This window comes from Lolium perenne, chromosome 6 (assembly GCF_019359855.2).
Source record: "Lolium perenne isolate Kyuss_39 chromosome 6, Kyuss_2.0, whole genome shotgun sequence".
NCBI lineage: Eukaryota > Viridiplantae > Streptophyta > Magnoliopsida > Poales > Poaceae > Lolium > Lolium perenne.
Genome location: NC_067249.2, coordinates 66,472,294 through 66,490,900, shown reverse-complemented (window position 1 = coordinate 66,490,900; position 18,607 = coordinate 66,472,294). Strand labels below are relative to the sequence as shown.

At 42.1% G+C, this 18,607-nt stretch overlaps 1 protein-coding gene across 1 annotated transcript; it reads right to left on the bottom strand.

Annotated features, from left to right (window-relative positions):
• Window positions 1-3,590: 3,590 nt before the first annotated feature.
• Window positions 3,591-8,238, bottom strand: LOC127307562 (uncharacterized). The gene is made up of 2 exons (XM_051338287.2): window positions 8,049-8,238; window positions 3,591-7,107 (listed from the first exon to the last, which is right to left on the bottom strand). Exon 2 carries the CDS (start codon window positions 6,916-6,918, stop codon window positions 4,039-4,041), a length of 2,880 nt encoding a protein of 959 aa, XP_051194247.1. The 5' UTR covers window positions 6,919-7,107; window positions 8,049-8,238; the 3' UTR covers window positions 3,591-4,038.
• Window positions 8,239-18,607: the final 10,369 nt, after the last annotated feature.

Sequence of the window (18,607 nt, the reverse complement as noted above, 5' to 3'; positions counted from 1 at the left end):
GAAAAGACTGAACAAAAAAGCAGTACACATAAATGAATGCCTAAGACAATGGAAGCTTGATCCATCCATATTAGGAAAAAAATGTCCATCGCCGCATCCTCTCATCGTGTAGATATCTCCACAAATAGGTTGTGATTCTTCGTGCGCTAAAGCAACAACCATGAACGGAGCAAAGCAATGCACCGATAAATAATCTGCAACATAGAAGAATTTTTATCATTAAAAGCCTTATCATTTCTACATAACCATAATGAAAATGGCAATCTCCCCCACCCTAATAAAAATTTAAACCTATGATCCACCCCATTAAGCCCATTGCCAAAAATATTCCAACGCTCCTTTGCGGGTAAAACATAAAACCTATTTGGGTTACTGACCATACAGATCTTGCGAATTGGCAACGGAAGAAAAGGTGATTGATAATCTCATCATGATGGCAGAATACGTATATTTTTTACTTCCTTGCTAATTACACTTCGCAAGGTTGTCCTTAGTGAGAATTACTCCCCTAAGAAGATACCATGAAAAAACCTTCATCTTTAATGTGATCTCCATTTTCCATAACCTTTTGTTATTATCAGCTGACACTTCAAACTGGATCAAAGCATTATACATAGAACTCATTAAGAATTTTTTTATCTCATTAAGATTCCAACGAATCTCGGCATGCCCTTGCATGAGCTGGAGTATCTCCAAACGTTGCAACAAACAATTCTAAGATGCTAGCATAGGACCGATAAGAACACATATGAACATCACCTCCGGAGATGAATTTTGCATCAACTTTGCAAGAGTATCAGATTATGATGGACAATATTGTACGATGCATGATACTATTCACGAAGAGTGGCATTTACAAGCCACCTATCTTACCATAACCTTATCTGGGATCCATCCTTGGTAGAGAAATAAGCATATGTGAAGAAAAATTTCTTTATCGTCATAAGGCCAACCCAGAAGTGTGAGTCACCAGGATTCCATAAAACCTAGGACAAAGCCCTCGAGCCAACATACTTTCTCTTAAAAATGGTTTGCCTTATTCCTTGCTCCGATATAGGTTTGAATAACCATTTACCAAGTAGGGCTCGGTTATTGATCAGATCATGAATACCAAGTCCTCCTTGATCTTTTGGACGGCAAACAACACTCTATTTTGCCACCTTTTTTTAATATGTCCTTGTCAAAAGAATCTAGATCGAAAATAATTCAATCTATACAAAACTTCTTTGGGCATTTGAAAGAAGGAAATGATATACAGTACCATATTGTTAAGTATTGAATTAATGGAACCAATCATCTACCAAGACTTGCCTTTCCATCTAGATAAATGTCTCTAAAGTCTCTCCTTGACATGTTTCCACATAATACAAGATGTTATTACAACCAATATAAAATTATATTGATCATAATATTATCTTATATCATGAGACAAAGAGAATGCTTGCCAACTCATAAAACAAGAAGGAAAATGCTTATTATCAACTAACCGATCGTGGACAAAAGATCGGTCGCTCTGAGAGCTGGCCGTGTGCGTGTAGAAAAGGTCTGCCAGTGCCCGTGGGCCCTCCCACGTTCCTTCCTTTATTACATTCTTATCCTCTTTTTTTCTCCCGTGAGCACAACCCCCACCTGCAATCCCCCGCACCCGCACTACTCCGCCTCCATGGATTTCCTCTGCGCACACCTTTGCGCTTGTCGCCGGCGTTGCTCTGCCACCGTCCCATCTCTTCGCGCTCGCGTCGCTGGAATCTGCCGCACAGCGTCGGTCTGCCGGTTGCGTGGCTGCCATGTGCGCCACCTCCGCGAGCTGCTGTTGCAAGCCGTCGGCTGCCTCCCGACGCCGGTGATGCAAACCTCCGTCTTCGGTTCCCCGCCTCCATCCCAAACCCGCCCGCTCGAGCTTTAGCGTGGTTGCACTGGTCGTCGACCATCCGACTCAAGTGCTCCTGATTAAAACGCCGCCCGTCGCGCTTCGGCAAGTACGCTTCGCGGCGACTACGTTGACCCACCGGTTCGCTCCTCCTATTTGTGCTCTGCCCGATTTTCATGTCTCAACAAGTTGGACGAGTCGGTAGGTGTGTTCTTGTTATTTAGTATTTGGTATTGTTGTAAATATCCAGAAAGAAGTTGTTGGAGTTGTTTGTTGATTATTGTTGTAAACAGACAATATTTTCATTGGATTTATTGTTTATAATTGTTGTAAATAGCAACTATTTTGTGGGTTTTGTTGTTGATTATTGTTGTAAATAGAGAATATTTTTGTGGGATTTGTTTTATGATTATTGTTGTAAATGGAGAATATTTGTGTGGGCTTTGTTGTTGATTATTGTTGTAAACTAGCATTCTTTTTTTGTTGTTTTTATATTGATTATTGTTGCTAATCTAGCTGAAAATGTCAGTCGTGTTGTAAATCCAGAACAAGCGAGAAAATTATTTGTTGTTGTTTTATTGCGTGCATTTTTTGCTAAAAAAGCTTTGCTACAATGATGCTTTGACTGGGTGAACCGTGCTGAAAAGGTAAGTCTGCATACCAAAGTCACATCTTATGGTGCCGATGGGAAGTTAGGACCTTTTGCGGTCCTGGCTGAATGTGCGGTTCTTGTTGCATGTGCGATCCTGCCTACGTGAAAGCGACGTTTCTAAAGCCTGCATCCAATGGACATGTGGTCCCGAACGGTGCCTCTGCGGTCGATTTCTCGCCTAGAATCAGGCGACCAGCGCCTAGCACTCGCTAGGCAAAGGTTTTCCAACTCATAAAACACGAACGATATTAGTTCTTGTGAAGTGATCCAGTCAAGGATATGTCAAATTATCATTATTATTTATATTTCTCACGAAATTAAACACTATTATGGATATGATTTTAAAAAACAGTATTACGGATATGCTGTATCTATGAGTCTATCAATCTATGTATTCGACAACAGTCACATAATATAGTAGGAGCATTCCGGGGCTGAGACACGGTTCGTTGATTGCTACTATATTCGCCGCCATTCAACGTCATATAATCCCCCGTCGACCGGCACTTCAAATGATTTTTTTTTCTTACAAAATGAAACAGCTCTTCGAACTTACTGGCGTTAATCGTGGCTGTATTTCTGGTTGCAGTCACACACACAGCCACACAGGCCATATAGCCAGTTGCATCTGCAAACCGCAAAATTAGCTGACAAAATGCAACCCAGAAAAGAACACAGATTCCATCATGTTCATGAGTTTTCCAACCAACTGTATGTATCACAGTACACCAATGGAGGATGTGATCTGAGCAGGAAAGCAACCCTGCAAGAAAAAAAGAAACACACGCTGCTCGATCACCAACTCCTGGTCAGCCAGACTAACAGAGAGCAAATGTAGCAGACTGGAAACGAAATAACCTCTACTGCTGCGGCATGCAGAATGAAGAGTCCGAGGAACAGAATCTAGTGCCTCGACCCACGAAGGAATGCAACCATACAAAACAATGACCAGCATTGCGCTGCTGCATCGCACCATGACACCATCCATCCAAATGGATTCTGTACTGCACAGAAACCATGGCTGGAAAGCAATAAACACGGAGAGAAAAAGAAGACAGGAACAAAATGTCCAGGATACCAACTACACTACATCCCATGAACGGGCATCATGGATGAGCCAAAAGGCCCTAACAAAGGTACTACAGAGATCCCATCGCATTAGCCTCCCGCAAGTTAAATTACATTGTCCCAACATTTTCGAGTACGCTAGCAGCAAACAAAGAGTGACAGTTGCAGAACACTAATACAAGGAAATGCTAAGTTCCTAGCTGACTAGAGAGAGCTGCTACAAAAGATTGGCCAGCTTGCAAATGGTCGCTGAGGGATAGTCATCTTGCGAGAAGAACCTATTTGCCTGGCAGGTTGTATACCTTCATAGATGTTACTGGGAACAGCCAAAAACCGACAGCAAAAAATGTTCCAGATGTGGACTGCCCAACTTTGATGGAACCGTTGTTCTCCCAACTTCATCACAGGAAGGCTCCTAAGAGGCTCCAAATGGATATCTCGCATTCAACTAGGTATAGAGAAACGCGTCTGGCAGTGAATAAGGATCGAGCTCCAAATGGCCTCGAAGCTTGCCTCCCTTCTCATTTGTCAGATGGAAGCAAGGAACCTGGTGAGAGAACTTTGGGTACTCATCCTTGCTTATTGTTTTCACAGCATCATCTCTTCTAAATACTGCTGTGTGACCATCCACCTTTCTTAAAAGCTGAACTTGTATGGACTTACCAGTGTGGGCAAGTATCTCCACCAACTCATACTCACAATTTTTGAAGTCTTGTGCAGTCCATCCAGCCCTCCAGTTCTTGTAAATGGCCCAGATCTCACCAGGGCCGGGGATTATTTCATATTCGTTTCTTCTACTAGTTGGTCTAGCAAGTACAGGATGAGAAAAGGACTCAGTATCAGTGTAAGTGATGTTACCATCTCGGCCAACAGCAACCTTAAAGGTGCCACACCCGACAGTCCGGTCTTCTTTTACCAATCGTTTCTCCTCCTCTCCCAGAGGACAGACATCAAGCCATCTCGCTTTAACTATATTATTCTTGGGATCAACATTCTTGATCAAGGCATAGAAATTAGGAAACTTATCCACATCACTGTAGATAGCCCAAACCTGTCCAGGTTCGAACTTGTGAAGCAGTCTTAGTTCTGAAAATTCATAGAATTCTGAATCAGGGCACTGAAATTCTCCTTGGACAAGATCATCAGCTTCCTCATCATCTGTATCTTCTACAGCAGGTGGAATGCTATGCTCTATGTTCTTTTCCTTTGCTGCCTCCCCAGCCCTCATGGATCCCTTCCCAGCACATTTGGTGCCAAACTCCTTGCCTTTTACTGAACTGATTTCTGGAACAACAGAAGCGAAAGCCTCTTCCAAGTTAAGGGGAAGCGCTGCAGGATCAAGTTCAAGAGCCCCATCTGGAATGCCTTCTCTTTCAGTCCCACACATTATATGATGAGGGACAAGATGTGAAAACCTCAGTGTGTTATCCTGAGGTATCACGTACGGAGTTGCCTCTTTAGACTGCATAAATAAGCAAATAAAGCCTTTTATTTTTACAAGTGGCATGGCAACAATGCCAGTGCCTGCCGTCAAATCAGAGACAACTTGAACAACTTCATACTCATAATCTGCGTGGTTGTCTGCATCAGAACTCCAACCAATGTCCCATCCCTTGAAAAGGGCCCAAACTTCACCTTTCCTAGGATACATTTCAAACGTGCTTGCTGTCTTGCTTTTCACACAGTACATAGTATGAGAGAACATATTAGTTTCTTTAGCTGTTCCTGAATCTCCATACTTAAAATGTCCACAAGCAACAGGCAGTTCCCCATTAGACCATGCCTCCTCTGCTTTATTTGCGGGCTCAAATTCCAGCCAAACGAAGTGTACAACAAACTTCGGGGCCATTTTTACCGTTTTAATTCGAGCATAAAATCTTGGCATACAGCCTTGACTATCATAGACAGCCCAGATCTGGTTGGCTTTGAACTGACTTACATCTCGAAGTTGGTCAAAGTTAAAAAATTCAGGATCCACACAGCTAAATTTGTCCTCATCTGAAGCATCAAGGTTCGGGTTCAGACCATTGCTGCTGACAGAATGATTAAGCCCATTTGCTGAACCATTATGCCCAGTTCCATCTTCATTCATCTTGGTTTCATTGCTTTGATCATCACCATTAGACATACCACCTTTCCTTAACCTTTTGAAACTGGAAGATTCGACAGTATCGTTGTCATTACCATCATCATCATCAGCAGCATATTCATCATCACTCTCTTCTTTATACTTAACTTCTTGCTTCTGCCTGACTGACCTGCGGCTGTATTCACTAGGGTTTGCATTATTTGCAGCAGCGCCATTTACAGTGATCTCTTCATCACTATCACTGGTGCTCTCTGAATCACTCGATTCAACCATGGATCTCCTGCTCCTTTTCAGTCCTGAAGTTGATGGGCCTTTCGAAGTCCGAGCGAATCTTGTATTCTCTTTTGGCTCACCTGCAGCACTAGCTCTATTACCATCTCCCCCCCTCTTTGTATTTGCAGTTGCATTACGAGATCCATAATTAGCACGATCCCCTTGAGTGGCATAATTCCGAGCTTGCTGACCTGGGACATTTATCTGTGGACCTGGGAAATTCTGTCGTGCTCCTGCACTTCTGTTCACCCCAGCAGACTGTTGATTTACCCCAGAAGGTGCCCCTGCACCTCTGTTCACCCCAGCAGGCTGTTGATTTGCCACAGGAGGAACAGGTTGATTGTTTAAATCATGTGCGATAAAAGGCTTCATGCAAGATTGACAGCGGATAGCTTTCTTCAACAATGTAGTGTAGTACTGATATCTCATGCCACAATTTGAACAGATGGTCCAAAATGTTGCCGGTCCAGCAGGATTTGCAGGCTGCTGAAGATTCACAGGTCTAACAGGAGCAGCTCTCCTTGCCTGCTGATAAGGGGATGGCCTTGCTGCAGAAACTCTGACTGAGGCTCTCCTTTTCATGTCATAGGCAGAACGTTTGGAGGCGTCTGTAAGCGTCATGTTTGCTTCTCCCACCAACTTGAATGCTGCCTCTGCACCTGCGAACTTGTTCTTGTCGGGGTGTAGCAAAAGGGCAAGCTTACGGTACTGCTTCTTTATTAGCGTGTCATCAGTTGTGAAAACTGGTAGCTGAAGTATCCCGTACCAGTCAGTCTCTCCATTAACCTTGGTTCCAGCAGCGCAGTGAACATCGCAGACAGTTAGCATCTGCGAGACATTGTCAACCTCCGAGTAAAGTTGCTGCGCCTTGTTAATCATCTTCCTCGCAGCAACAAAATCCTTCTCCAGCATTTTCCTTTCAGCCAGAGCTTTTGCTCTGAGAGCTTCATCCTTGTTGCACTCCATGACAACAAGAGTCGGAAATGGGTGTCCAAACTCCTGATCAGTTTCAGGTAACAAGTCCCAGCAACATGACTTCCCGCCAACAGTATTGAGGATGTAGCACCTTGCTGTGATTCAGTGAACTGTATCCTCAGTAACCAACCTCAAGGCAGAACTTAAAGAGCAGCACACCAAACAAACTGACTGGTCAACCTGCAGGAATATACAAGGAACTATGGTTCAGAAATATGATAAGTATATTCGATAACAAAATGACAGAAGGCGTCTTTTGGTATATGAAAAGCAACAAGAGAACAAAAAAATAAGCACTTGCTGCCTCGCTAAGAGACGAAATCATCTCAGGTGAAAAATATTGCTTTAGCACTAGTTCTGACATGGAAAGGCTGCTAGCACCCGAAATGAAATGAATAGATAGCATACCAGTGATTTACATACTAGTAAAACTTAAGCAATGGAAAGCAGTAGCTGTTTATTATCACCCAAAAGATGGAGGACATACATGTCGTCCATGTTTTTTTGCATTGGACACAACCATGAGCATTCTAGATCCACAAATTAGTGTGCATATAAAATTCAGGAAAAGATTCTAGTAGAAAAAAACAAGACACATATGCTTTCCAACAAGAATGGCATATTCAAAACCAGTGCATGCGAGAAACAAGATATGTATTTGATCTTATCGATTAGGGTAGTCACAGGCACTGCTTCTGGTCCTTCCCATCCACATCGACAGAGGAACAAAATATCAAAACTGAAAACGAAATACTACTAGGAAATGTTCCAATCTTGAAGCGAACAAAGGCACTCGTCACCCCTAGGTAGCAACCCCTTTTGTCGGTATATACACAAGAGAAAGGCTCAAAGTAAATCTGCACGGCACGCATCTGTGCCCGAGTTCATGGCCACGAATCGCACTCCAATTTCGCCCCCCGGCCCAGCCCAAGTTCGCCGCCACGGCAGGGTTCCATTGAACGAAGAGCTCCCGGCTCATCATCGTGCGCGGGCACCAGCACCGCGCCGCCACTAACCCCACCCACTGGTCCGGATGGTTAGGGTTTTCTTCGGGGGGCGTTCTCGAGGAAATAATTAGGGTTTTTGTGGCCGCGGCGGCGGGGGGAGGAGGCGGCGCGTACCTGATCGGCGGCGGGGGCGGTGGGGAGAACGCCGGGACGCGGGGCTCCGGGGAATGGCAGCGGGCGGTGGCGACGAGGTGGTGGGGGAGGGAGGGTTTGCGGTTGCAATCTCACGGGGAGGGAGGGGGGAGACGCCTCCGTTGGCTCGCACCAGGCACTGGCCGTGAAGGAGGAGTAGCCGCGCTTGTAAAGGAGGGCGAACGTGGGGTCTCAAGGGGGATGGAACCCAACTTGCGGTTTGGATCCAAATTTGTGTAGGGGTGCGACCGTGCGGGTCCGGTCCTTCGCAGGTCGTGGTGGTGTGGTTTCTCGTGATGAGCTAGGTCGACCCCATCCGCCAGTGTGAGAGCCACTTTTTTTTTTTTGACATTGTGCAATGCCCACACATACGTACATACACTCACTTCTATGAACCCACACACATCATATTCCTATGAGTATCTTCGAAAGACCGATTTCAAGAAACTAATCCAGCGTGTCTTGAGATTGACGAAGTCACCACAAGTGTTGTATACTAAAAACAGGTACTCCCTCCCTTCCATAAAAAATATTTTAGATTGATCTAAATTTAGAAATATCTAAACATTTTAACCCAAAATGATAGATTGCTTGGTGAAACATTTGTTCGGTGCTTGCTCCAACCGGCATTTTACCCCCAATATGATCGATCGTTTGGTGAAACATTTATTCGATGCTTGCTCCTGGTTGGAACAACAACGGTGTTATGGTCTACTCCCTCGGTGCTAAAATAAGTGTCTCACCTTTTTTCTACAGACGAATATATATTAAGATAATATAATATATATTGAGATAATATAATATATTATAATGTAACACATTGAAATATTGAAATATGTTGTTCATTCAAATACGAATCACAAGTCACATACCATATAAAAAACTATTATTTCACATATATATCTATGGAAATAGATAATCACAAACTAGGGCATGTGCTACTATTGGTTTGAAGAGATTGATGCCTTTTCATCCACCTGAGTTTGATTCTTGTTGCATGCAACTTTGGGGTTATTGTACATGATAAAATAGTCAATTTACGTGACGGCTCGTTGAAATTTTCAACAAGTTGTCTAATAAATTAGTTATTGACTCCTACCTAACAACTCTTTGTTTAGAAAATCAACCAACAATGTGCCATAGTTTTGTACTAATTGCAGGTGATTTACATGGCTTATTATATTTTTGAGGAAAAATGAAAAAAAATTAATTCTTTGTCTCACATATATTTCCAATACTATGTATAATAAATCAACAAAAATGAAATAGTTTAATAGTAAATAAAATGCACATGAAAAGTTGTCTATCTTTACGTAGTGAGTTCTCAACGTAAAAGGAAAGGGGATAGGATCCGAACTCAAGAGGGTGGGATGGCATCAGTCGCTTCCAATCACTAGGTTATGCCTTAGTTTGCGTTGTTATCTTTTTTCGCGAAACAGAAAATACTTAAACTAGTGCAACATGTGACATAAAAACTTATTAAGCATGTTACTACAGTATAATTGGCTCGTGTGGCTCAAATGACTAGTCACACCAATTAAACTAGTGTAACATGCCTAATAAGCCACAATGTGCAACACAACTCGAACTCGAATGGGCAAGACATCAATTCCGCCATACCGAACCACCATGACATATGTTGATTTGCCTCGTGTTCTCTAGGAGGAAATGTTGTATTAAAACAAGATATTAATGGTAAAAGTTGCTTGTTGCTCACTCTCACGCTCGCTTGCTCGACCTCTCTCCGCTCGCCGTCTCTCTATGCCCCTTCCTTTCGTTGTTGAATCTCCATCGTCAAAATAACGCTTGAAAACTACTTGGTCTATTTTCTGAAGGAGTACATGTGCAGGCAAAAAATAGCATATGTGCTACTAGTACCTATGCAACATCCTCCAAGCTCCATGAAGACCAACTTGTACTAATATATAGCAAGTCGGTGAAAAAATCATTATAGTGCCAGTCTCAATATAGTTCACATGATAGTTAAAGCACACAACACATCACACATCACACATAGAGAAAAACTAAGACAAACTATTGTGTCACAGCATCAACAATACCAGTGCAAAACGACCTGGAACACTACATCTATCCAACATCACACAAAAAAAACTCCACATATAGTCTATTCTTACCAAGATAAGAAATCGGAAAACTCACATGTTCGGAACCAACAAATTGAGAAATACACCAAACTTTTAGGAAGCTCAAGTCACTTCATGCAAGACTACATTCCAAAAATGAAAAACCAATTGAAAGGGCATGGACCCACCATGTGTGGTTTTGTTAATTATTGATAAATTATATGGACTAATGTTTGCATTGAGTTATACTTAAAGGGTTTGTCCATATAGACAACAAAATGATGACCAATATGTTAATGGTGTTGTCCGAAAAAATGGTCATGTGATAGTTGATCCCTATCGGGAACATGTCTTGAAGAAGAAGATTGTGTGAGCATTCATGGATATTGATAACGCGTGAAGCACACGTCCGTTGGGAACCCCAAGAGGAAGGTGTGATGCGTACAGCAGCAAGTTTTCCCTCAGTAAGAAACCAAGGTTATCGAACCAGTAGGAGATGAAGGCCACGTGAAGGTTGTTGGTGAAGGAGTGTAGTGCGGCGCAACACCAGGGATTCCGGCACCAACATGGAACCTGCACAACACAACCAAAATACTTTGCCCCAACTTAACAGTGGGGTTGTCAATCTCACCGGCTTGCTGTAAACAAAGGATTAAACGTATGGTGTGGATAATGATGTTTGCTTGTGAAGAACAACAGAGAACAGAGATTGCAGTTGATTGTATTTCAGATGTAAAAGAATGGACCGGGGTCCACAGTTCACTAGTGGTGTCTCTCCAATAAGAAATAGCATGTTGGGTGAACAAATTACAGTTGGGCAATTGACAAATAGAGATGCACATACATATCATGATGACTACTATGAGATTTAATCAGGGCATTACGACAAAGTACATAGACCGCTATCCAGCATGCATCTATGCCTAAAAAGTCCACCTTCGGGTTAGCATCCGCACCCCTTCCAGTATTAAGTTGCAAACAACAGACAATTGCATTAAGTATGATGCGTAATGTAATCAACACAAATATCCTTAGACAAAGCATTGATGTTTTATCCCTAGTGGCACCAGCACATCCACAACCTTAGAACATTTTGTCACTGTCCCAGATTCAATGGAGGCATGAACCCACTATCGAGCATAAATACTCCCTCTTGGAGTCACAAGTATCAACTTGGCCAGAGCCTCTACTAGCAACAGAGAGCATGCAAGAACATAAACAACACATATATGATAGATTGATAATCAACTTGACATAGTATTCAATATTCATCGGATCCCAACAAACACAACATGTAGCATTATAAATAGATGATCTTGATCATGATAGCCAGCTCACAAGATCTAACATGATAGCACAATGAGGAGAAGACAACCATCTAGCTACTGCTATGGACCCATAGTCCAAGGATGAACTACTCACACATCAATCCGGAGGCGGGCATGGTGATGTAGAGCCCTCCGGTGATGATTCCCCTCTCCGGCAGGGTGCCGGAGGCGATCTCCTGAATCCCCCGAGATGGGATTGGCGGCGGCGTCTCTGGAACTTTTTCCGTATCGTTGCTCTCCGTAATAGGGTTTTCGCGACGGAGAGTTTAAATAGGCGGAAGGGCAGAGTCGGGGACGCTCGAGGGGCCCACACCATAGGGCGGCGTGGGCCCCTCCTTGGCCGCGCCGCCTTGTGGTGTCGCCACCTCGTGCCCCACTTCGTATCTCCTTCGGTCTTCTGGAAGCTCCGTGGAAAAATAAGACCCTGGGCGTTCGTTTCGTCCAATTCCGAGAATATTTCCTGTGTAGGATTTCTGAAACCAAAAACAGCACAAAACAGGAATTGGCGCTTCGGCATCTCGTTAATAGGTTAGTGCCGGAAAATGCATATAAATGATGTAAAATGTGTATAAAACATGTGAGTATTGTCATAAAACTAGCATGGAACATAAGAAATAATAGTTACGTTTGAGACGTATCAGATATCTTCAAAACATCATCATTATATATGAAGTAATAATAAATGATTCAAGGTTGATCAAGTCGATGTCAAGATCAAGACGAGCCATCTAGAAGAGTTCATATGCTTGATGGTTGCCATCCATTTGGGGTTAATGGACATGGGAAGATATGGCTAAGAAGAGGCTTCCCATAGTAGGGTATGAAAGATCAATTAGCAAGACTTCACCAAACAAGCAGAATCGAGAAAGGCATTCCATATTGAGGTGGACAAGATTGCCGTCATCAAGCTCAAGTGGAATGCGTAAGGCAAATGATTGACCTTCATGGATTTTATGTTTTTCCAGTCTCATGTTGTTAATTGGGAGATCATGTTATAGGTTTGATAATCATACTATCAAGGGGGCTCTTGAGTGAGTAACTTCACCACATCATTCGGAGATAGCTTAAACCTTTGCATCCCTTGGCATTATATTTTTTGGTTGTTAGTTGGATTTCATCCATGTGATTATTTAGAGTTATTGGTTATTTTCATCACAAGCTCTAGTTCATCAAAAATGGATTTTGTATGAACATATTGTTACATTTTTTATGCTGGAGTCTTTACTAGTTCTTTGTTGAGGGAGGTTCCACACCTCTATATACTTGGTATTCGCCCCTTGCTGATTCCAATAAAATTGGTTTCGTTTTTTAATCAAAGTTTCCAAGCTCTAGATATTTTGTTTTTGTTTTTGTGAACCTTATTATTTTACCAAAAGTTCTCCTCCCTCTAGTCGGTAGTACCGCTTCCTCTGTGATGAGCCATGGTCGGCTGATACTACCACATGTAGTACCGCCCTACCATTTTAGCGTTTTGAGTCACAATATACTTCCTAAGGGGTAACCCTATGCCTGCTAGTGGTCTTGTAGTAGCAAACCAAAGATATGGAACTACCGCCCATCAACCGTTGGGCCAGCTGTTGGCCGACCAATTTGGCCCGGCTCGTACTACCGCCTATACTGGGCAAAACTTCTGGTCCTTGTGTTCTTAACACATACCAATTTGATTTTTTGGTTACCTTTTAACGGGGTCTTCTTCCCTAAAGGCATCCAGCACTCTTGAGCTATTTTTTTTGTCCTCCATTGTTGAAGCTCTTGAGCTTTCTACCTCACTCTCTCTTATGATTCTTATACCTATTTGAGGGAATAGAGATAAAAGATCTAGATCTACACTTCCACCAACCAATATTCCCTCTTAGTGAGGGAATCCATTGGATTTGGATATTGGAGAAAATTGGTCGGCTCCTTCTTTGTTCTTCTTCTCATATTTCTCCATATCAATAGTTGTTGTGATGCTATTTAGGAGAGGAGGACTGATGGCGTGTAACTCACACGTTCGTTGGGAACCCCAAGAGGAAGGTATGATGCGCACAGCAACAAGTTTTCCCTTAGAAAGAAACCAAGGTTTATCGAACCAGGAGGAGCCAAGAAGCACGTTGAAGGTTGATGGCGGCGGGATGTAGTGCGGCGCAACACCAGGGATTCCGGCGCCAACGTGGAACCTGCACAACACAACCAAAGTACTTTGCCCCAACGAAATAGTGAGGTTGTCAATCTCACCGGCTTGCTGTAACAAAGGATTAACCGTATTGTGTGGAAGATGATTGTTTGCAGAAAACAGTAGAACAATATTGCGGAGATTGTATTTCAAGATAGAGAATTGGACCGGGGTCCACAGTTCACTAGAGGTGTCTCTCCCATAAGATAAACAGCATGTTGGGTGAACAAATTACAGTTGGGCAATTGACAAATAAAGAGGGCATGACCATGCACATACATATTATGATGAGTATAGTGAGATTTAATTGGGCATTACGACAAAGTACATAGACCGCCATCCAGCATGCATCTATGCCTAAAAAGTCCACCTTCAGGTTATCATCCGAACCCCCTCCAGTATTAAGTTGCTAACAACAGACAATTGCATTAAGTATTGCGCATAATGTAATCAGTAACTACATCCTTGAACATAGCACCAATGTTTTATCCCTAGTGGCAACAGCACATCCACAACCTTAGAACTTTCTGTCACTGTCCCAGATATCAATGGAGGCATGAACCCACTATCGAGCATAAATACTCCCTCTTGGAGTTACAAGCATCTACTTGGCCAGAGCATCTACTAGTAACGGAGAGCATGCAAGATCATAAACAACACATAGACATAACTTTGATAATCAACATAACAAGTATTCTCTATTCATCGGATCCCAACAAACGCAACATATAGAATTACAGATAGATGATCTTGATCATGTTAGGCAGCTCACAAGATCCGACAATGAAGCACAATGGGGAGAAGACAACCATCTAGCTACTGCTATGGACCCATAGTCCAGGGGTAGACTACTGATACGTCCAATTTGCATCACTATTTTATATCATAATTTGCTGTTATTCATTGATATATTTCATATTGGGACACATTACTTATGTTATTTCATCTATTTTGCATGTTTCATCGTTATTGGAGGATCGAACACCGGAGCCAGGATTCTGCTGGAAAAAGCACCGTCAGAACGCAATATTTCGGAAGATCAACTCTGGAAGGAAATTATACCAAAAATCCTATTTTTCAAGATGACGAAGGAAGCCAGAAGGAGGAGCCAGGAGCAGCCAGGGTGGGCCCACACCCTAGGGCGGCGCGGCCCAGGCCCTGGCCGCGCCGGCCTGTGGTGTGGAGGGCCCACGACCCCTTTCGCCTCCTTTTCTTCGCCAAACCCTTCGTCCCGAAGACCCAAGCCACAGAGGGTACCTCGCGAAGAGTTACAGCCGCCTCTGCGGGGCGGAGAACACCAGAGAGAAAAGAGCTCTCCGGCGGGCAGGAATCCGCCGGGGAAATTCCCTCCGGGAGGGGGAAATCGACGCCATCGACACCGTCATCGAGCTGGACATCATCGCCATCACCATCATCATCATCTCCACCATCATCACCGCCGTCATCACCGCTGGACACCGCCACCGCCGTAGCAATTTGGGTTTGATCTTGATTGTTTGATAGGGGAAACTCTCCCGGTATCGATTTCTACTTGTTGTTGATGCTATTGAGTGAAACCATTGAACCAAGTTTATGTTCAGATTGTTATTCATCATCATATCACCTCTGATCATGTTCCGTATGATGTCTTGTGAGTAGTTCGTTTAGTTCTTGAGGACATGGGTGAAGTCTAAATGTTAGTAGTGAACTATGGTTGAGTAATATTCAATGGTGTGATATTTAAGTTGTGGTGTTATTCTTCTAGTGGTGTCATGTGAACGTCGACTACATGACACTTCACCATTTATGGGCCTAGGGGAATGCATCTTGTACTCGTTTGCCAATTGCGGGGTTGCCGGGAGTGACAAACCTAAACCCCGCTGGTATATCGATGCGGGAGGGATCGCAGGATCTCGAGTTTAAGGCTGTGGTTAGATTTATTCTTAATTACTTTCTTGTAGTTGCGGATGCTTGCAAGGGGTATAATCACAAGTATGTATTAGTCCTAGGAAGGGCGGTACATTAGCATAGGTTCACCCACACAACACTTATCACAACAATGAAGATTATTTAGCCGTATGTAGCGAAAGCACTAGACTAAAATCCCGTGTGTCCTCAAGAACGTTTGGTCATTATAAGTAAACAAACCGGCTTGTCCTTTGTGCTAAAAAGGATTGGGCCACTCGCTGCAATTATTACTCTCGCACTTTACATACTCGTACATTATTCAACCGTTACATCAAACCCCACGATTACTTGTCTGTGAGCATTTACGGTGAATCCTTCATCGAAACTGCTTGTCAACACCTTCGCTCCTCGTTGGGATCGACATTCTTACTTATCGAAGATACTACGATACACCCCCTATACTTGTGGGTCATCAAGACTATTTTCCGGCGCCGTTGCCGGGAGTGAAGCGCTATTGGTAAGTGGAATTGGTAAGGAAAACCTTTCTTTGTTGTGCTGATTTTATTTACTTTCTGCTATAAGTCATTATGGAGAGATCTTCTCTTCAATTTTTATTTGGGAAATCTACTACTACTGCAACGGTAGTGGATGAAGCGCCAGGTGAGGAAGTAATACCATATAAAATACCTATGAAAATTATTGAACGTGTTATGGATAAGCTATGAAGGGGATGGAACCGTCCATCCCGGTGATCATTTACTGTTTTTGCATGAATTATGCGGGTTATTCAAATGTGCGGGTATTGCTATGGATGAAGTGAGGAAGAAACTATTCTCTTTATCGCTGTGCAGTAAAGCGGCGCATTGGTATAAATTACTGGATAATGGGGATTCTCTTGAATTGAATGATATTGTGCCCCGTTTTTATTCTAAGTTCTATCCTCCAAGTGAAATTCATAAGGATCGAATCGCATATATAATTTTTGGCCTCATGATGGAGAGAGTATTGCCCAAGCTTGGGGAGATTGAAGTCTTTAATGCTCAAATGCCCCATTCATGAGCTTCTGGTAATGTTATTATTGATAATTTCTATGCAAGACTTTCTTTTGAAGACAAGACCTTGCTGGATACTTCTTGTTCTCGGATCATTCACGCGTAATAAGGAAGAGTTTAAAAGGGACCTTCTTAATCGGATCCAGAAAATACTGAAGGATGGGAGATCGACAAAGATAGAGAATCAGGTATAAATTATGATTACAAATGCATTGAAGTTTTTATGGATCTTGATAAATTTCGTAATATGAGTGCTACATATGGTCTTGATTCTCAAGTTGTCAGTAAATCTTTTTAAAGCTTTTGCCTCTCATTATGAATTGCCAAAGAAGAACTTTGATAAGTATCATGAACCATATAAGGATAAAATTGATTCATCTATTAATAAATGTGTTGTAGTTGAAACTGCTGATCATGTTATTCCTGAGGTTTATATTGAAAAAACTCCTTTCCCTGCTAAAATGAAAGAGTACTCTGTTATAAATAGTGCGGTTCATAAAAGTGAAAAGAAACCTGTAGAACCTGAAGAACAAATAAAAGTTGAACCTGCTGTTGCAATAGTTAAAGATCTTGTGACTGAAAATGTGGAGGATGGTCATATTATTTTCTGTGAAGATGCTTCTAATATTGTTTCACATCCTAATAAACCCAAACAAGCTAGTGTTCCTATGCTATCTGTTAGAATTGGTGATCATTGCTATTATGGATTATGTGATATTGGTGCAAGTGTTAGTGCTATTCCGTATGAGCTTTACACGGAGATTATGCACGAAATTGATTCTTGTGAACTTGAAGATATTGATGTGGTTATTCAGCTGGCGAATAGAGAAACTATTTCTCCAATTGGTATTGTTCGAGATGTGGAAGTTTTATGCGGTAAGATTAAATATCCTGCTGACTTTTTGGTACTTGGTTCTGCTGCTAGTGATTATTGTCCTATTATTTTTTGTAGACCTTTTCTAAATACTTGTGGAGCTATTATAGATTGCAAGAAAGAGAAAATTTTGACTAAATTTGCTGGTGAATCTTATGAGTTTAACTTCTCTAAATTTACTAAAACTCCTTATAAAGCTGATTTGCCTAGTAATGATATTAAAATGGAGCAATGTGCATCTATTGTTCTTGTTCCTAATAATCCTTTGCAGCAACATTTGGAGGATAGCGAGAGCGAAATTTTTAGGAAAGAAAGAGATGAGCTTGAGGAAATTTTTCTTCGCCAACCTATTCTCAAGCATGATTTACCGGTGGAAGATTTGGGTACAACACCGCCACCAAAGGAAGATCCTGTTTTTGATTTAAAGCCTTTACACGATAATCTTAAATATGCTCATATTGATGATAAGAAAATATATCCTGTTATTATTAGTTCTAAGCTTTCAGAGATTGAGGAAGAAAGGTTATTGGAAATATTGAAGAAGCACCGAGGCGCTATTGGCTATACTCTTGATGATTTGAAAGGGATTTCTCCTTCTATTTGCCAACATGCTATTAATATGGAAGATGATGCAAAGCCTGTTGTTGAACATCAGCGTCGTCTAATTCCGAAGATGAAGGAAGTGGTAAGGAATGAGGTATTAAGACTTCTTGAAGCTGGTATTATATATCCTATTGCTGATAGTAGATGGGTTAGTCCTGTGCATTGCGTTCCCAAGAAAGGAGGAATGACTGTTGTGCCTAATGATAATGATGAGCTCATCCCTCAAAGAGTAGTTGTAGGGTATAGAATGTGCATTGATTTTCGAAAAGTTAATAAAGTTACTAAGAAAGATCATTACCCTTTACCATTTATTGATCAAATGCTAGAAAGATTGTCTAAAAATACTCATTTTTGCTTTCTTGATGGTTATTCGGGTTTTCACAAATTGTTTTTAAAGCTAAAGATCAAGAGAAAACCACCTTTACTTGTCCTTATGGAACTTATGCTTATAGACGCATGCCTTTTGGTTTATGTAATGCTCCTGCTACTTTTCAAAGATGCATGTCTGCTATTTTTCATGGTTTTTGTGAAAGTATTGTAGAGGTATTCATGGATGAT